The sequence below is a fragment of the Jaculus jaculus genome, chromosome 1 (genome assembly GCF_020740685.1).
Source record: "Jaculus jaculus isolate mJacJac1 chromosome 1, mJacJac1.mat.Y.cur, whole genome shotgun sequence".
Lineage (NCBI taxonomy): Eukaryota > Metazoa > Chordata > Mammalia > Rodentia > Dipodidae > Jaculus > Jaculus jaculus.
Genome location: NC_059102.1, coordinates 130,060,462 through 130,080,682, shown reverse-complemented (window position 1 = coordinate 130,080,682; position 20,221 = coordinate 130,060,462). Strand labels below are relative to the sequence as shown.

The following is a 20,221-nucleotide window of genomic DNA, read 5'->3' as shown; positions in this document are numbered from 1 at the left end:
TTTTGCAGCATGAGTGTTTATTCTGTGCCATTATGGGTTTTGGGGATTTTTTTTTTTTTTTTTTGGTATTATGGCATAGTTAAAAGACCTTAGATTATGGAGATATGTGAACATTATTAGGAATAAAAATGTGGAGACTTTGAAAGTTGGACTAAATGCATTATATTTTTACATCATGGATGGCTATCAGTTCATGGGGGCCAGGGGCGGAATGTGGTGGCTTGATCCAGGTATCCCCCATCAGCTTAGGTGTTCTGAATGCTAGGTTGCCAGGTGATAAGAGATTTGGGAACTAATGACCCCCCTGGAGGCAATGTATTGTTGGGGGCAGGCTTATGGGGATTATAGCCAGTTTCCCCTTGCCAGTGTTTGGCACACTTTCCTGCTGCTATTGTCTACCTTGCCAGGGGGTGATGTCCACCCTCTACTCATGCCATCGTTTTTCTCCTGCCATCATGGAGCTTCCCTTGAGTCTGTAAGCTAAAATAAACCTCCCCCCCCAAAACCTGCTCTTGGTTGGGTGATTTATGCCAGCAATGCGAACCTGACCACAACAACAGTCTAGCTAGAATCACATTTTTTGCAGATTCATCATTAGGAGTAACTGATCTCAGCTGGAAAGGACTGAGGAGAAGCTGATCCTCATCCAGCCCCTTCACACAATCCTACTGCTAGGAAACAGGGCAACTGTAAGGGTGCTGAATGGGTGAAAGGGAACAAGCAGACCAGTCTGTTTCAAGCTGCAAGCTCAGTAGCTAGGATATCTGCAGTACTGCCCTCCCATGCTCCTCACTCTGGGCCTCCTTCCCTGGTCCCTCGCCACTCCTCCTCTTGGGTCTCTTGGCTTTAACAGCTCCTCCATCCCCAATGGCTCCTCAGGCTGCTACACAACACAGGTGAAGCTGGAATGAACCCGGGCCTAGGATGTACAACCTGGCCTCCTACTTTCTTAGCCATTTTGAGCTTCATCCCCTTTACTGGGAAACGAGGTACTTGCACTTCACAGACATTGTGAGGATTCAAGTATAATGGATATGAAATGGGTACTGGAAATGGTTGCCCAGCTTTTTGTTTGTCATTAATCCTGATTTCCCCTTTCACCAGGACTAATGTACCAGTCTTTGAGCTGGAATCTGTATTTTACTCCTGGTCTAATGCATCTTTTGCAATGAATTGTTTTCCAAAGACCATGACACTCCCTTCCTCTGAGATGTTTACTCCTGATTCAATAAAACCCAATTCCAAAGCCATCTATGGCCTTTCCCTTAAGCCTCATTTTCAGCTTTGTCTTCTCAATTTCTGTGGCTTCAAAATCCATTCCTAATATTCTTTAGTTTATAATCTAACAAAAATCTTCCATTTTTTTAAAAGGTGCCTCCAATTTTCTGTGAAGTTCCCTCACAACAGTTTTGTTCTCAGGGTCTCTCCTTTGTTGATACCCAATCCATGCACACCCCATGCTGGTCTGCTGGGCCAGAGCTGTAGACAGTGAATGAGTGCATAACTCCTGGAGACTTCCAGACAAGCTCTCAGAAGCCAGCTCAGATTGTGTGTGTGTGAGTGGGGGTGGGGGGTGTCAGTTTGGGCTCCACATGGTGTACTTCTCTTTTCCTTACTTTATCTTCCTTTACCTCCCACTTTTCTCCCTTCCCCACTCCTTTGTGAGATCTAAATAAAATGTGGTATTTTAAAAATCATTTTCTTAAATCTAGAATTGCCAATTCTTTAGTTAGTCTACAGATATAAGCACAGGACTGGGGTTCACAAAAGCACCCCATAATCCCAATTCCCCTTGTTACAGGACGAGCTTCAAAGGCAGCTTCCTACTGTGTGTAATAACATCATTCTATTCTTTAGACCTTTAGGTGCCAGCAGATAACACACCTTTCTTCCCTGAAGAAGGAAGAGGACCCTTGCAGTAGTAGCACTCACGAAAGCAGAAGTGTGTCTCCTCATTACTTGGTTGGAGCTTTTGGGGTGGGAGGGGTGGTGTTAAGGATGGCAAACTGTTAAGTGTCATGGCTAAGACATTCCTGTCCACTTGTTTCCATTAGTGCTGATACCTTAATATATACCAGCCATTTTGCCACTGCTCTGTGGATATAAATTCCTAGCCAGACCTGGAAGCCTCCTGTGAATCACTGGGCCATAAGCTCTTTTCAAATGTGAGGTTGCTGCACCCCCTTCCTGATTGCAGAAGCACTCTATGGGCTCAAGTCCCACTGGCCTCTCTCCCAGCCCAGGACCCTAGGTCAATTAGCACTATTCATCTTTAAGTCTCAGATCAAATATGGCTGGCTCAGTATAGCATCTCAGACTAGACCAAAAAAAAAAAAAAAAAAAGTTTCCCTGTTGTGCACTCTTAGTGTACCTTCCCTCATGTTTTTTTTTTTTTTTTTTCTTTTTCTTCTTTCTAATGGACTTCATCAGTCTAGGAATGTGGGGACAAAGCTTACCCTTTAAGGTTGGGCACAGCACCTAACCCAAGTTCAGTTCAAGTCAGCATGTGTGGGGGCTCTGCTCTCTTTCCTGAGAGCTGTATTAGCTGCTGGGTGTCTAAACTAGAGTCCTGTGTTTTGTCAGTTAAACAAATGAGACATCCAGCAGCAGCTGCAGTGGGGCCATGGAGTCACAATTTCCTTTAGGACTAAAGCAAGTTGATTGAATCTTCTTGTCCTGAATAAACTAGGCATCAAGGCTTTGTTCCCAAATCCCTGGGGCATGGTTGGGTCCAAGGAGGACATAGGAGACTACTGACTTATTTCTCATCCTCAGCAGTGCTAAAACACTAGCTCATTTCATCTTCTTCATATTGGCAGTGAAAAATGGCCTGGTTTATCCATTCAATGCCTTCATGAATTCTTGCCTTAAATTGATGTGTAAGAACAATCCTACTGTACTCTTTCCAATAATAATTTTTGGAATATTTACATTCATTAGAAGAAATAGGGATGACTACACATTGAGCACCTTGCTAGTTACTCAATATGCCACAGCAAGTGTTTCCACACCTACCACTGGATGAGGACTTCAGAACAACTGGACGAGGTGGGGACAGTTATCTCCACCACCTATGTGAGGAAAGCAAGACTTGGCCCCACATTACAGACAGACAGACTAGGGGCTATCAGAAGTCTAAGTCTCAGCGAAGTCTATCTTCTCCACAAGATGAAGTACTCCACTCATTCCCACCACTGCCAGGGTTTGTTTTTGACCAGCAAACTGCATTTGTCCATGATACTGGCTTATTTTTCCCTGACTTAATATATCTCCATTACTGCTTCCTCTCATTCCTTGCTTTTCTGTTTCTTTCTTGAGAACATGGTTGGACCTTGACCTCAGTTGGGTATAATTGCTTCTTCTGCATCCCATTTCCCCCACAAAGATCCTGGTTCTCTGTGGGGGAGTGGGGCTGTGCTAGTTATGTGGAGCTTCAAGCTGGTGCTTGCGATGACCCTGGGGACCTCAGTCTCTGCTCCCTCTGTCTCTCTTGACAACTCATGGGCTATGTTTAAGTCAGAAAGTTAGAGGCAAGCATTACAATGCTAAGCAGCTTTTTGTCAGACAAAAGGATCAATTTTCATTATGTGAATGGTTATCTCATTATGCTATAATGGTTCTGGTGAGCATCCTAGGAACAAACTCTCCAATCCTTAGAATGACATTCTTGGAGCAAAAAGGTGTAATTTTCAAACAAAACAAAAAAGTGCTACTTCTACTATCTGCCAAAGAATGCTTAGGAGAAGTCCCATCTGCACACTAAATACCAGGACCTTTCCACACATTTAATGTGAGGATCTGGTCATCTGAGGAAGAAACATAGTAGCCAAGACTTCTGTAATTTTATAGCCATTTGTAAAATTCACCTGTTCTGCTATACTTTTTTTTGTCAGAATAAGTAAAATTGACTTTATTTTTCCTATAAAACAATTAAGTTTTAACACTAAACACACATGAGTGCATACACACACATATGCATATACACACAAATGCAGCTAGAAAAATCTTACCTAAACTATATGAAACTAGGAGATCTAAGCACAAACCAAATGCATATTTATATTACTAGGTGGTCATTCACTAAAAAGATTATTTCTAACCAAATATGTGTGTGCATGTATGCTGGGGGAGTATTTTCAGAGCAGGGCTTTCTCCCCATACTTCTGGCAGTTCAGGATTAAAGGTCAGGTTTAAACTATCACCATGCTTCACAAAGCAATCTGTGCAGTGCTGCGTAATGAAATGGTTCAGTAAAGGTGCTTGTGGAAATTCTTTTAATTAGGTCTAAGGCTTTTCAGTTGCCAACATGAATAAACTACGAAGCATTCTCCTGCAGACAGAACATACAAAATAGAAATATAAGTTACCTTTGAAAAGGCAGAGCTACTTTCACCAGGAAAAGTTATATATATATATATATATATTTAAACAACAAAGCCTCTACCATTTTTTCTTAAACTACCAACATCATTCAACAACAAACCAGAAAACAGAACAAAAATAAATAGGATGCTCTCTCTTCAATGAACCAGGACACAAACCCCTAGTTTCTAATGACAATTATTCAGAGGAAGACTGAAGTTAACCATAACTAAAAATGCTCACCAAGAAGTTAATGGTCTTCTGCATAAGCAAAACTGTTTTTCCATTTAACTGCAATTAATTCTATAGACCAGTAATTCTCTGTCAGACTCATGACTGTCCCAAGTGATGCCTACAAGCTAAATAACATCTATTACAAATGCACATAAATGCACCCTTTTCATCAGAACCAGAATCTGAGGTCTCAAATATGCACATACTCTGATAGGACCATAATCAAGACTCCTGCTTTTCTAAGCTATGTTGAAAAACTAAGCCATATAGATTTGGAAACTTCAGTTACCAGCTCAAAGGCCAATCTAGGAATGACAATTCACAAAAGAAAGTTGTGAGCAATGGTAGTTTGTTTTGAAAAATTGGATTGTATTTACACTGACGTCTTAGGGCAAAGCCAAACTAAACTACTCCAATCACCACCAGGAGATTGGATGGATACAAAGACTCACAAAAGTCACTGGTTTTGAGACTGGATGAGGAATGGAATAACTACTACAGAGAAACTCAGCATAGAACAAACATGCAGTAAGTTAATGCCTTGAAACTGAGTGTGGAAGTGTATTTATAGTCTAAGCACATGAAGAGGCTGAGGCAGAAGGATCACTTGAGTTCAGAAGCTTGGGAAATTGTATTTGAGGCCAGCCTGGGCTACATAGCAAGACCATGTTTTTTTTTTTTTAAGACAAGAGAATCAGTGCCCCCAATAATTACCTGATGGATATACATCTACACTAGCAAGTGCAGAAATATGGGTCCTACAACTGACAGTGTATAGATTTCATCTGGCATCAGATAGACTTGAGTTCATATTCTGCCTCGGCTGCTGGCTGTTACCCAGTTTCCTCTAGGCAGATTACATTTCCTCTTTTCTTCATTTACAACAAGGGAATAAGTATTTTTGCTTTTTTTTCAGAATTGTTATGCAGATTCAATGTCAAGATTTAGCATAGTGCCTGGCACATAGTAGGAGCCTAATAGATGATGGCTATTCTACACTAGTACAACTCCAAAGCCATAATTACCCAAGTCCTCATTTTAGCATAAAAAGAATAATAGATTCACAATTAACATTTTCTAGGGCATCAATTACTGAAATGTCACTCATTATGCTGAGCTTAGTGGATTTATTTAGTGACCCAAACTCAGTGTATATTTGGAAGTTAATGAAGTGCTTGGTGTTTACAAAGATAAAAGTAGGATTTGCCTTAGCAACAATCCTGTGCTGAATGGATATAAATTTCCATGCTTAGGGAAGGGGCTAGGTCAGATCCATGGTGGATCACATGGATTTATCCACATAGAGCAAGATATCTCCCAAGGGGATCTGGGCATCTCCACCTCCTCAGGGGAGAAAAAAACAGGAAGAGGGGGGTGGGAAGTGTGTATAATAGATGTGTTTCACAGTGTCCCTGCTGCGACGAACAACCTGATCCACTTACAGTTCCAAACACATGATGCATAAAAGAGCTGACAGAAATTCAATTCTTGCAAAGAAAAGCATCTGCTCTCTAGTGGGAACGGCCAAATATTAAGCAGTTTTAAGGCAGGGCAAAGACCTAGAGGAGCACACTTCATTATCTAGATAGCTAGAGTAAAGAAACGCAGAGGATTATAAGCGAACCAAAAGGAGCCGAGATTCCAAGCATTAATTACCCAGAGTAAAATGATTCAAGTTAAATCTTTGTTACGACAAATATTAAACCCAGCTGTGTTTATGTAGCAGTTGTGAAAAAGAAGAGGGAAAAAAAAGAAACCCATGTACAATATCTGTGAGTTCTGCCAGTTAATTGAATTCGCTGGCAGCATTTCCTCCACCATGAGCCAAACATCCTCAAAGATAAAATGTAGCTTTTAAACAGACCTGGGGAAAACGGAATCAAGAAATTTCAGCCAATAAAACACAACTCTTTACTGGTATAAAAGTGAAGTAAAATTCAGTAATGAAAGGAAGGAAGTCTCTTAAACATTTACGGCATTCCAGAGCTCAGCGTTGTGGTTTACTGCGGAGGGCTCTTCTGATGTCCCACAGTGCTCCTGCCCCAGCATCTTTAATGAAGCCCTATAAATTCCCATAAGCTCCTCGATTGTTGACAAATCATACACACACATTTAGGACAAGGCTCACTGGATCACCCCACTCCTATTCCTTTTGCATGGAACATACGAGTCATGGAGTGGATACTGGCGGAGAGCAGTTCAGTGCAAACAGAGGGGTAAATGACTATACACAGTCACAGGTGATACTGTGCCTGAAGACTGTATCTACCCAGGTCCACTATCAGTAGATTTTGACACAGGGAAACTATGGCCAGATTACAGGAAACAAAGAGGTGGTAAGAGGCAGGATCCAACATTTACCCTTAGTCTGGGACACACTATAACATGTGGTTTGTCACTCCATTCCCTGGCTTAATATGAAGTCCAAACTTGTGTTTATGATCATGTCCAATCTGGTTCCTCCTGTCTGCCTATCTGATCACTCATTTTGTCCCTTCCAACCACATACTCTCTGTTCTGGCTACTCTGGACTGTGTGAAACTCCCTGACCAAGCTCATTATGCTTTTCCTCACAATCCAACCTTCCTATAGCACCTTCCAGTTGGGCTCATTTCCTCCTGTGCAGGAATAATGACTGGTTTTTCCTCATCTCCATGTACCTGTGGTCCAACACACCTAGCACACACCCCTAAAAAAATGTTGGCTGAACAAATAAAGGATGAGTAAAGCCCATCAGTGAACTGGCTGCAGAATGGCAAACCACTTGGGATGCTCATGGAAATGTGTAGGGCTGCTGGTGTAAAGTACATATAGGAGCGTGATAAGAGATTGAGGTAGGTAGACTCTTAAAGAGCCACAGTATGGAGCTTGAATTTCACAGGCAGGAAAATGAGAAACCACTACAGGGTTTTAGGTCAGGGAGTGGCATTTATGTGCTAGAACATAACCTCATCTATAACACAGAGAGTGGATTGCAAGTGGGGAAGCTGGGATAAGACGGGCAGGCAAGCCATCTGTTATCTCATCTGTTAACTAGCCTGTGACCTCACCAAGAGCAAGAACAGTGCTTCAACCATAACATTTGCCACACAGTAGGCACTCAGAAAATGCCTGTCCAATTAATAAACATTCTCACAGAGAATACTAACAACATGTATTAACTGGCAGAAGGATCGAATCAACAAGGGGCCCTTGTCCGTTGCTGCTGGGGTATGATGTGCTGTAGGTATACAAGGCTGGGATCACCCACAGCACACAGAAGCTCCCAGCATTCTCCAGATACTGGGGGACCTGGGATTTTGGAAGAACATGGTAAACAAAGTCCAGCCAGGGCTTAAGATGAACATGAAGTCTGTAAGCAGAATTTAGATCAATACAAGATGGAATGTTCTTGCTGTATTTCTCGCCTGAAGTTCACAGCTAGGGAACAATGCAATATTGTCAGCGAAACAATACACTTGCAAGTTTCACAGACTGTAGCAAAGTAGAAGGCATTAACCTTGCCAACTTCCCCCTCCCTTTTATTTAAGGGTAGGAAAAGCTAAGAGAGAAACAAGATTACAGACTCAGAGACTAAATGGTCCTAGAGCTAACAGAAAAGCCCGAGCCACCTGCTGCATAGCTCCCCTTTGCCCATGTTCATAAATCACGTGAGATCAGCAGAGCTGGTCTGAAGGCTACTCAATATTGGCAATGGTTCTAAAATTTACTTCTAAGGCCTCTTCTCTTTTGGGCTAACTTTATTAAACCAAAATTTATTTTTATTTATTTATTAGAGACAAAGAGAGGGAGAGAGAGAATGGTTCACCAGGGCCTCTAGCCACCTCAAATGAACTGGAGATACATGCACCATCTTGTGCATCTGGCTTAGGCGGATACTGGGGAACTGAACCTAGGTCCTTAAGCTTTGCAGGCAAATATCTTAACCACTAAGCCATCTTTCCAGCCCCTTTTCTCTTTTAGTCCCAAACTTCTAGTTGATAGAATACATACACTTTGGAAGTCTAGTCTGACGTGTCTTGACAACATACCGACCTGCGCAGCCACCATAGCCATTAAGACAGTGTTTCTTTGACCAAGAATGGTTTTCTGGAGCAGTCAACCCAGGTGGCCAGCCACTGATGGGCTCCACTTAGGCTACTTCCTCTGGACCAGCTTTCGCTTTTCTATAATTTACATATAAAACATTATGACTCTATCCTCCTGATATCTGGCTTAATGTCAGACATTTAAGAGTCTTTTGTTCTTCTATGAATCCCAAGTTTATTAGTTTGTGACTTAATAATGAAAAAATAAGGGGTACTTCACATCATTTATTCATCCAAATCTTAGCATCAGGTTGTTGCCAGGTATTGTTTACCATGAACAAAGCTGCCATTAACACTCGTGAGCAAGCCTGTTTGGACATTCATTTTCCCATCTCTTGGGTGAATACCTACGAGTGGGATGGCCTGGTATTGTGGTCGGCCTCTGTTTAATTAACTTCATAGAAAACTGCCAACTGTTTTCCAAAACAGCTGTAACATGTCCTCCCATTAGCTGTGATGAGAGTTCCAGGTAAACTGTTCCACAGCCTTTGTAAGACTTAGTAATGTCAACCCTTAAGACATGTTAAACTCAGCTTAACTGAAGTGTGATTTATACACATTAAAACTCAGGGCTTTTAGTGAATAGTTCTCCAAAATTTGAAAGATGCAAATTATCCATCACCACAATCAAGATCTATAATAATTCAATCATTCCCTCAGACTTCTCCTATACAACTAAAGTCTTGGAAACACTCATCTGATTTCTAACCCTATAGTTTTGTAGATATCTGAATGTCTTGTAAGTATATTCCTCCAATAATCATAATGTATTTGTGAGATGACTGTTTTGTTGGGTAGATCAGTAGTTTCTTTTCATTGCTGAGTAGTATTCTGTTTTAAGGGTATGCCACTACTTATATATATGTTTACTTGTTTAGTTATTGAAAGGTATTTTCCTTTTTTTTCAGTCAGGAGCAAATATGAACAGAGATGATAAATCATTTATAAACATTTGTTTGTATGTACATACAAATTTTCATTTTTTGGCACTTATGTGATTGAATACATAGTAAATACATGCATAAGATATAAGGTCATAAGGCATTCTTAGTTTATATTTTACCATATCAATGGGTATACAATGGTACCTTACTGTAGTATTAATTTGAGCCCTCTGCCTAGTGAAGGTGACTATCTTTTCGTGGGCTTGCTGGCTGTATGAATCTTTTTTTCCTAATATATCTCTTTTGCCCACTTAAATTCTTTTTTTCCTTTGTTTGCATGTGTGTGTGCCTGTTGCCACTATAAACAAACATCAGATGCTTATGCCATTTTTTGTGTCCATATTGTATAGGTGGCTTGGGAATTGGACCCAGGTCAACAGGCTTTGCAAGCAAGCACTTTTAACTGTTGAGCCATCTTCCTAGCCCCTAACTTTTGCCCATATGTCTCTCTCATTGAGTTTGTTTGCCTTAATATCTCATGCTGTCACAACTAAAAAAACCCACTGTTGATATATTATTAACTAAACTCTAGACACTGGTGATGTCTACAATTTTCCCATCAATTACCCTTTTCTCTCTCACTCAAATTATATATATATATATATATATATATATATACACACACACACACACACACACACATACACATATACATATATATAGATAGATAGGTAAAGATAGATAGAGAGAGAGAGAGGGAGGGAGGGAGGGAGGGAGACAGAAAGAAGGAGAGAGAAAATGGGTGTACCAGGGTCTCCAGTCTCCAGGCACTGTAAACAAACTCTAGATGCATGCACCACCTTGTGCAGATATCTGGCTTATGTTGGTACTGGGGAATCAAACCTGGGTCATTAGGCTTTGCAAGCAAGCACCTGAACTGCTAAGCCATCTCTCAAGCCCCTCTTTTCTTTTCTTAAAAAAAATATTTATTTATTTGCAAGGAGAGAGAGAGAGAGAGAGAGAGAGAGAGACAGACAGATAGAGAGAATGGGTGCACTAGGACCTCCAGCTGCTGCAAACTCCAGAAGGATGTGCCCCTTTGTTCATCTGGCTTTCTGTGGGTACTGAGGAATCAAACCCAGGTCGTTAGTCTTTACAGTCACATGCCTTAACTCCAGCCCTTCTGTCCCTCTTTTATTGCAGGATCCAATCTAGGATTCCATATTGCATGCTGTAGTGCAGCCTCCTTGGTCTCCTCTGGTTGGACTGTTTCTTAGCCTTTGTTTTTAATGACTTTGAAGGTCTGATGTATTCTGGTCAGGGATTTTGTAATTTGACTCAACTTTTGAGTACCTCTGAAATTTCTCCATAATGAGAATACATTTTTGGAAAGAATATCACAGAAGTAAAGAATTCTTTTCATTATATCACATAAGAGGCTATATGACAGCCATATAATATGGTGGTGGTGTTGAGATCATGCCTGCCTCTTTTTCTACTAAACTTACTATTTCTCCCTTTGCAAAAATTTAAAAACTTTTATTTTGATGCTTATTTGAGAGAGAGAGAGAGAGAGAGAGAGAGAAACAGGAGAGGGAAGGAGAGAGACAGAAGGAGTGGGCATGCCAGGGCCTCTAGCCACTGTAAATGAATTCCAGATGCATGTACCACTTTGTGTATCTGGCTTAAGTGAGTCCTGGGGAATCGAAACTGTGTCCTTTGGCTTTGTAGGCAAATGTCTTAACCATTAAGCAATCTCTCTCCTGCCCAAACTGTTGTGTTTTTTTATAAAAATTAATTTGTTACTATGTAACACAATGAGGTTTGTTATGGCCATTTTCCTGTGTTGTTCTTATTTATTCCACACCTCACTGACCTCCACCTATCCATCTGAACCCCTCTTGCTATTGTCCTTCTCCTCCAGTAGCCCCCTCACCACACATGCTGTTATTGTCACATGTATTCTATCACCCCAGCTGCAAACTATTTTTTAGAAACAAATCACTAAGTTTAGCCCAGACCCAATACAAACACTCTCCTAGAAAGAAGTGTATGACACATATTTGAATTTCTACTGAGTGGAAATTTCTATTTTCATACCACTCCCCATTTTTTTTTTCAAGGTAGAGTCTCACTCTAGTGCAGGCTGATCTGGAATTCAATATGTAGTCTCAGGATGGCTTTGAACTCACAGAGATCCTCCTACCTCTGCCTCCCAAGTGTTGGGATTAAAGGTGTGCACCACCATGCCTGGCTCACCAACCCTTTTGATTAGTGATTCCATGGTGTATCTTTTCCATTCTCTTGCTTTTCATCTATCTGAATCATTATGTTTAAAGTGGAATTCTTATAGACAACACACAACTGCTTTTACATACCTAATAATACTTAATATTACATTATTAATAATATATAATAATATTTATTAATATTATATAATAATACATACATACATACTTAATAATAACCTTTTATACTGGAGGGTCTAGATGGTGTATGGCATGGTTTGAATTTGGACTATTACCCACAGGATCATGTGTTTTTTGAGCACCTAGGCATGTGCCCCTGACACTGTGGACTTGTCCACTCTATTTTGTCTTCCTTGTCTTAGTGAGCCATGATCCCCTGATACTACAAGCCAAAATAATAATTCATTAAGCTGCTTCTGTCACAGTGGTCAGACAAGTAACTAGAAAATGGATGTCTAATGAATTAATCAGTACATTTAATAAATCTGTCACCTGGCTAACTACTATGTGTTCTACCTGTATGTAGAACCTTTATTCTTTTCCTGGAAAATCTTTCATCTTCAAGTACTGCCTGGTTAGCTATACATCCCTATCTTTCCCTCCTATTTGATGGTTTCTCTGGGGTTAATAATGCCCTTCACACAGTATTACAACAGCTTATATGTGTGATGTAAAAACTGCTGGGTGTGGTGGCGCACATCTTCAATCCCAACGCTTGGGAGGTTCAGGTGGGAGGATCATTGTGAGTTCTAGGCCAGCCTGAGACTACATAGTGAATTCTAGGCCAGCCTGGGCTACAGTGAGACCCTACCTCATAAAAACCAAAACCCCAAACAAATGAAAAACACAAGCAGCATTCTTTTATTTTCTATATGGCTCTCTCTCTTTTGCTTTGGCTGCCATATATATTTTACTTCTACTTATGTAGTAACACACAGAATATAGGTTTTATTTTTACTTGAAATGCACAATTGTCTTTTACAGAAATTAATAATTAGGAGCTAAGTTTCTTATACTTAACTATGTATTTACTGCTTCTGGCTCTCTTTGCTTCTTTATCATATATATTTCCCTATGTTATTTTTATCATATACATTTCCCTATGTTATTTTTTTTTCCTCCTGAAGAACATCTTTTGACACTTTTTAAAGCTCAGATCTGCTGACAATTATTTCAACTAATTTCTCATCTTAAAAAATGTAATTTGATTTCATTTTTGAAGCATGTTTTGAGTGGTCATAGAATCCTAGGTTTAAAATTTTTCTTTCATTACTTTAAAAGTTATCTCAATGTGTATTTGTGTGGTTTTGTTTGGGTCTATTAACTGAGTTTATCACTTTCATTAAAAATGTTTAAAACTGAGTACAATCCCTTTACATTTCTTTCTGTCTTTCTCCAACCTCCTCACATTTAGGGACTTCAACTACATGTATGTTAGTCCCTCTGATAGTATGATATGGTCACTGAAGTGTCTTAAATTTTTCTCATCTTTTCCTCTCCTCTGTTCTGATAGCTTTTATTATGATGTCTTCAAGCACATCTACCTTTTATTTTGCATTGTGTAATCTCTTAACCCCAGAAACAATTTTTTTTTAATTCTAGTTATTATGCTTTTCACCTCTAGAGGTTCCTTTTCATATCTTCTCTGTTTCTCATTCAAGCTCTCCTTTAAAACCATAGCCATATATGATGGTTTATATATATATTGACTGTCAACTTGCCAGGACCCAGAATCACCTGCAAGGGACCATCTGAATTAAGTTAGCCTATGGGCATGCCTGTGAAGGATCATTCTGTTTAAATAAAGTGGAAGACCCACATTAACTGTGGAAGGCACTACTTCATAGGCCAGGGTGTGTTTATAGTGACAATTGTCCTCTTGTTAATGGTATTATTACTGTATGTCTTGTACTTTTAAAGAAAAATGTTTGCTGGGCAAGATGGCACATTCAGAAGGCTGAGAAAGGAGGATCATGAATTCAAGCCCAGGCCGGGCAGACCCTTTCTCAAAAAACTAAAAGTGAAATGTCAAATATTGATAGTGTTATATTATTTGAGTGCTAGGTTTTCTAGTCTTTTAAATAGGGCTAAATTTTATTTTGCTAGGAGGTAAATTTCTTTATTTTTTCTTTCTTTTTCAGTGGTTAATTGCTGAACCATCAGGGTGATCCTTTTAAGGCTTTAGCAGCAGGTGTGTTTAAAACTGCTTATTGAAGTTTATATAGAAACATAAAAATGCACTCATAATATTTTGGGTTTTTTTAGTGTTTCCTTTGTTGTTTAGATTTTTTTTTGGTTTTGTGCATTCATTTTTCTTTACTATTGTTGTTTGTACTTTTCATAGAGTTTTGTCTTTATAGGTTTTAATAGTCTCTTTTTTATTTTTAAATTTTTATTTATTTATTTATTTGACAGAGAAAGAGGGGGGAGGGAAGGGAGGAAGGAGGATGGGCACGCCAGGGCCTCCAGCCACTACAAAGGAACTCCAGACATGTTCGCCCTCTTTGCATCTGGCTAATGTGGGTTCTAGGGAATAGAACCTGGGTCCTTTGGCTTTGCAGGCAAATACTTTAACTGCTAAGCCATCCCTCCAGCCTAGTCTCATGCTTTTATGTCCTATATTTGATGAATTTTTCAGTTGATTTTTTCACATGGTATAAGAAAAGGAAAAAATTTCATTTTTAGTTTTTATTTATTTCTAACTATATTTTATTTATTTGCAAGATAGAGAGAGAGAAAGAGAAAGGCAGAGAGAGAGAGAGAGAGAGAGAGAGAGAGAGAGAGAGAGAGAGAGAGAGAGAGAATGGGCATATTAGGGCCTCAAGCCACTGCAAACGAACACCATATGCATGTGCCCCTTGTGCATCTGGCTTACCTGGGTCCTGGGGAATCAAACTGAGATCCTTTGGCTTTGCAGGCAAACATCTTTAACTTCTAAGCCATTTCTACAACCCTGAAATTTCATTTTTAAATGTGAATACCTAGCTTTCCCAATCCTATTTATTTGTGTTTTGTGGTGTGGGGGTTGAACCCAGCAACTTACTCAGGCCAGGCAAGTGCTCTATCACTCAGCTACATCACAGGTCCTTCCAATCTTATTTATTGAAGAGATTTTCCTTTTTCCATTGTGGATTCTGGCACCACTGATTATCAAAGATTAGTAGACTGCATATTTGTGGGTATATTTCTGGTCTTTCTTGAATTTGTTTTAGTTTTCTGATATAGTATCTCAATATATAGCCCAGGATGGCCACTAACTTGTGATCCTTTGGGATTACATCATTCATGATAATATCCAGGTTTTAATAGCTAATTATAGAAAGACCAATACAGCTTCAATTATGGCTCAAAGTAGAACCAAGGCTTTTTCCCAGACAGAGTCTTTACTAGGCTGGCCTGAATCTTGCCATTATCTTTCCTTAGCCTCCCAAGAGCTGGCATCACTGGTGTATGCCACCAAGTCAGGTCTGCAAAGCCTCTTATTTAACAAGACCACATGCATGCATGTGTGTGATGTATGCACACATGTGTGCATAAGCTCCATGCACATGCATGCAGAGTCCAGAGAGCATCAAGTGTTCTTCTCTTATTGCTGATTTATTATTTCCTTAAGACAAGGCCTCTATCTCAACCTGGCACTGCTATCCATGCGGCAAGCCCCAGTGATTCTGTCTCTACCCTGTCCCACTGGATTGGAATTACAGATGTGCATGGTCACACACAGCTTCTCCGTGTGTTCTGGGCAGTACAACTTGGCAGTCTTCAACCCAAGTTCCCATGCTTAAGCAGCAAGCTCTCTTAACCACTGAACCATCTCCCCAGTCCCCCCTATTTTTTTTAGTGCAGGTGCCTTTTATTGAACACTTGTAACATATAAGCACTGTACCCAGTACCAGTCACCATAATCCCAAGAGCAGTCTTGGCATTTTTCTTTTAAGGTAGGAAACTGAGGCTCAGAGAGAGAAAATTTACCCAAGCTACTTTGCTTCCCTGAGGCATTTATTCAACATTTATTAACTCAATAGCCATCCTGGAATTTGCCATCTTCAGGAAGCCAACACTATATGGCTATTTCCTTGTGGCATCATTAAATATTGCCTACCACTGTGGTCCTACTGTACATTAGGCACTGTGCCGCAGCTGCCTCCCCTCAGTCTCCAGCCTCAAAGCCATGTTTATTTCCATAGCACGGTCACATAGGAGCCAGAATTCATAACTCATTACTCACTACATCATTTGGGAGGCTCTGGAGGTCATCGAAGGGGGTTTCCAGTGTGTTGGTGTCCACATTCAGGATCACAACATCATCCAGGGCCATGTTTCTGACTTTCTGCAAATAAACAAAATCCAGAGGAGAAAGTCATTGAAATGACACCAGACACGGGTTATTTCCCTTGGTCTTCTTAAGGACAGTGGAATAGGGAAGAAAGTACCACTGGACAAAGACTTACCATGTGGTAGCCTCAATGCTATATGGCACTTTCTTTTCAAGCTTTTTTTTATGTGTGTGTGTATGTGTCACAGAGAGGGGATTAGCATGCCAGTGCCTCCAGCCACTGCAATCAAACTCCAGATGTGTGTACCCCTTGTGTGCATGTGTGACCTTGTGTACTTGTGTCACTGTGTCTGGTTTATGTGGGACCTGGAGAGTCAAACATGAGTCCTTAGGCTTCACAGGCAAGTGCCTTAACTGCTAAGCCATCTCTCCTGCCCTTATGTGGCACTTTTGTTACTCATTTAACTCCCAAGAGTCTCTTCAACTTGAAGATCACCTCCAGATCCCAGCTATCAAGCCTCATGTCACAGAGGCAAGGGCACATACCCCAGGTCACACAGGAAGACAGCTCTTACACCCTATCATCATTTTTTTTTTTTTTTTTTCCTGCAGAGGTTGACATTCTTACCCTAATCTCTAGGACAGAACATGGTATCCAAATAAACATTTCAAGGTTTTTCTCAGTAGTGTGCAGAACCCTGGAACTCTTCCATATATAACAACCAGAGCCTCAACTCCTCTCAACTTCTCTAGGCTGTTGTGGGCCAGTTACACACCTAGGATGGACACATGATCATCTACTAATTATTTCCCACGAGTGGAGAATCACTGAAGAATGACACGACTATTGTCATATGATATTCTCCTCTTCCCATCCCAGCCCTCCTGTTAACTGCAGCCTTAATTTATAGGATGAACAGCTACCAGCACATGAGAAGGAGTTGATAACAATACAGACACTGAGTGCTGTACAAAGGACATCACCATATTCAGAGAACACTGAGATTCACAGTGAGCCATCTGGGCTCCTTACCTACCTCACCCTGATCCCCAGCAGGTGAAACGCCTTCAGTGTACAAGCAGGAGATGATACAACAGCACCACTAATGTCACACTGAACTCACAAAGGACTGCCACACAGGTGCCTTCACTTCTACCAGGAAGCTGGAGATAATATGTTACCACACCATTTCAGAGATGAGAAATGGAGGCTCCAAAGAGTGAAGAAGCTTGCCTGAAGGGATAGGTCTACTAAATGGCCTCTTCATCTGTGAAATCAAAGTAGCTGTGATCTTCCTTTTTCCCCCTTGTCCCCCTAGACCATCATATAGCCTGGAGGTCACATATGCACAGTGCCAGGCACACAGTAGGTCTTAATAAATGTTGGCTATCATTTTTACCTTTTTCTCTTAATTTTGTTTATCTTCACTTATTTATTAGAGAGAGAGGGAGAGGGAGAGAATGGGCACACCAGCGCCTCCAACCACTGCAAATGAACTCCAGATGCATGCAACACCTTGTGCATATGGCTCAAATTGGGGTCCTTAGGCATCTCTCCAGCCCTCATTTTCACTTTTTAATACATGCCATAGCAGCAGCCAGTCAGAAGAGCTGCAATGGCAACTGCCTGTTGGTAGCAATTGCTTGGCTCTTAATTTGAAGGCTAAGAACCACCATGGGAGGCATGACCCTCTGCACAGCAAGGGTGCCAATCCACAAGGACCACAAGTGCCTCATACCCCAGTAATGCCGAGGTTGCTTCATCTGACCCTCCAAACAGATCCAAACTGTAGGGGCAGGAGGCAATGGCCACTGGAGAGCAGCCCCAGAGCTGAAATGTCCCATGATGGATGTTGAGTCTGGACCAAAATTGGGCCTTGATTCTGTGTTCCCAGAAAGGCACCAGCAGCACAGACCAGCCCTTGTGGGCTCTCTGTGGCTGGGTTGGAACAAGCTTTTGATTTCCTCCCACTCCTGGCTGGAGGACTTGCTGGTTAAGCTGTGTGGAGTGTTTACTTTTTTGACAATGGCAGCAGGCTGAAGAAGAAGAAAAAACTGGCCCCTTTTCCTGACTTACCAGGCCAGGGTCCTTTAGTAACTGAAATGTCCCCAGCACTGGGCTCCAGGCAGGAGCTGGGTCAGCACAGTTTCCTCTCATGAGACAATGCTGCCCTCCTGGTGGCAAGGCCTCTTCCAAAGGGGCTGGCATAGGCTCAAGAGCCTTCCTGAAGCTCAGTGTTCCCAAGGACAGAATCACAGGCGACTTGGCTGGAGGGTGTCCTCTCCCTGAGCAGCTCAAGAAAATAAGATGGAAAAAAGGCCATGGAGGCTGTGGGATGGGAAGTGCTGGTGAAGGCCCTGGATGGTTTCATCACTATGGTATGAGGAAGAATCTAGCATTTCCATGGCAAAAAATGGAGGCTGAAAGAGACAAAATGCCCAATGACAGCAGCAGAACTAGCTGGGAACACGGTCTGACTTTAAAGCCTATTTGAAGAGACCCTCAGATCCGGGCTCAGGCTTAGGACTGAGCATTTGGCAGGGCAGGCAGTTACACTGACACTCTTAGGGCCTGCTTTCTCTATGAAAATATTTACCTTTTGTAGCACAAAATCACATGCCTAATATACAGAAATTGGTAGAAGCAGTCAAAGAAAATTACTGTTTAGACATCATTTTGGTATATTTCCTTTCATATTCCTTCCCCCTCCCTTTTAGAATGTAGCTAAAAATCATTCTTTATGTTTTCTGCTTAAATTTTCTCATTGATTACAGCATAAGCAATACTCCTCTTCTTTAAAGGCCTTGTGAAGATTACTGACTATTACAGAATGCTTCCCTACATGGAAGCAAACTCCACCTAGCCCTTTGATTGAATGTTATTCTCAGAGTTAAAGAAATTAATATAAATGAAACTGTCATGAAGCTGAAGGCATAAAGCTTTGTGCTTTGGGATGGATTCCTAGAAGTGGAATTTAAGTTTCCACTTCTTAAAAAGTATCCCTCTCAAATTCGACTTTGAGAGAGATATCTTTACTTCCAATTATTTTAAAGTCATTTTATCCACAGCTTGTGTTTCCTACTCTAAGTGAAGAAAAATCAGCAAAGACACGAGCAGATGTCAAAATAGTCCTCCAAAAAAAATCCTACCCAATTAAAACACTTACTAGTACCGCAGCACACCGAGACAGCTCTCCGGTAGCTTGTCCCACCAACACATTCCCTCTCTTTTTAGTTACAGCATATGCCAAAGCTCCTGCCAGCTGCAAACCCTTCCCCCACCAGACTCGATAGGCTCCTTCACAGAATGAAAAAAAAAAAAAAAACACTGACACACACGCTTTCCAAATGGCATTTCTCACATAGAGAAACACACAAAAATGGGCCCAGTCCATGAGCATTGTTGATCAAAATACCATTCCTTGTTCACTTTGTCACAGTCTTAGCTTGACCGCTACCTTTTGGGCCAGGCAGAGGACAACTTAACAGTATGTGAGATGCTTGGAGGCAACTGAGAGGACACTGGTGTGGCTTCTGCTACTTTATAAAGAGCACTGTCTAGGATGGCACAAATCCTCCAGGTTTCCAACTGTGAAATGGGATAGTGCCCACCTCAGAGCATAGATATGTTAATGTTGCTAATGTCTAGAAAAGGTTTAGCATGATTTCCAGTGGTACTCTCCTGGCTGCCTGTCCCATCTCTCTTGGTCCCTACAACTCTGTGACACAAGGCACACCTACACAGTCTGCAATGCGCTTCCTATGACCTGGGATTCTTGATGGTTTATTCACATGATCAGAGCAATAAGCCAATCTATTACTTTTGCCTGTGTGTGTGTGCAGCATGCCCTTGGGGGTACCCCATATGCTTGCCTGCAGAGGTACAAGTGCAACATCAGTGAACACTCTATTGCTCTTCCACCAGGTTTTGTTCTGAGCCAGAGTATTCTTTTTACTAATTTCGAAGCTTGTTGGCTCTGACAATTCTCAGGTTACAGGCACAAGTGGCCATATCCAGCTGCTTTATAAGGGACCTGAGATTTGACCTTTGGCAATTTCAGAACCCCTCAGGCCCTTATGCTTGAGCAGCAAGTGCATTTAACCACTGAACAATCTCTCCAGCCCCAA

General features: G+C 41.2%; 1 protein-coding gene across 7 annotated transcripts in view; it reads right to left on the bottom strand.

Annotated features, from left to right (window-relative positions):
- The window catches only part of Dennd1a (DENN domain containing 1A), a 573,141-nt gene that overhangs the window by 169,222 nt on the left and 383,698 nt on the right, over positions 1-20,221 (bottom strand). For all 7 annotated transcript variants that reach the window (XM_045142267.1, XM_045142266.1, XM_045142262.1 and 4 more), the window contains one exon: positions 16,046-16,147. In XM_045142267.1, coding sequence (XP_044998202.1) covers positions 16,046-16,147 — 102 coding nt within the window. The remainder of the gene's footprint in view (positions 1-16,045; positions 16,148-20,221) is intronic.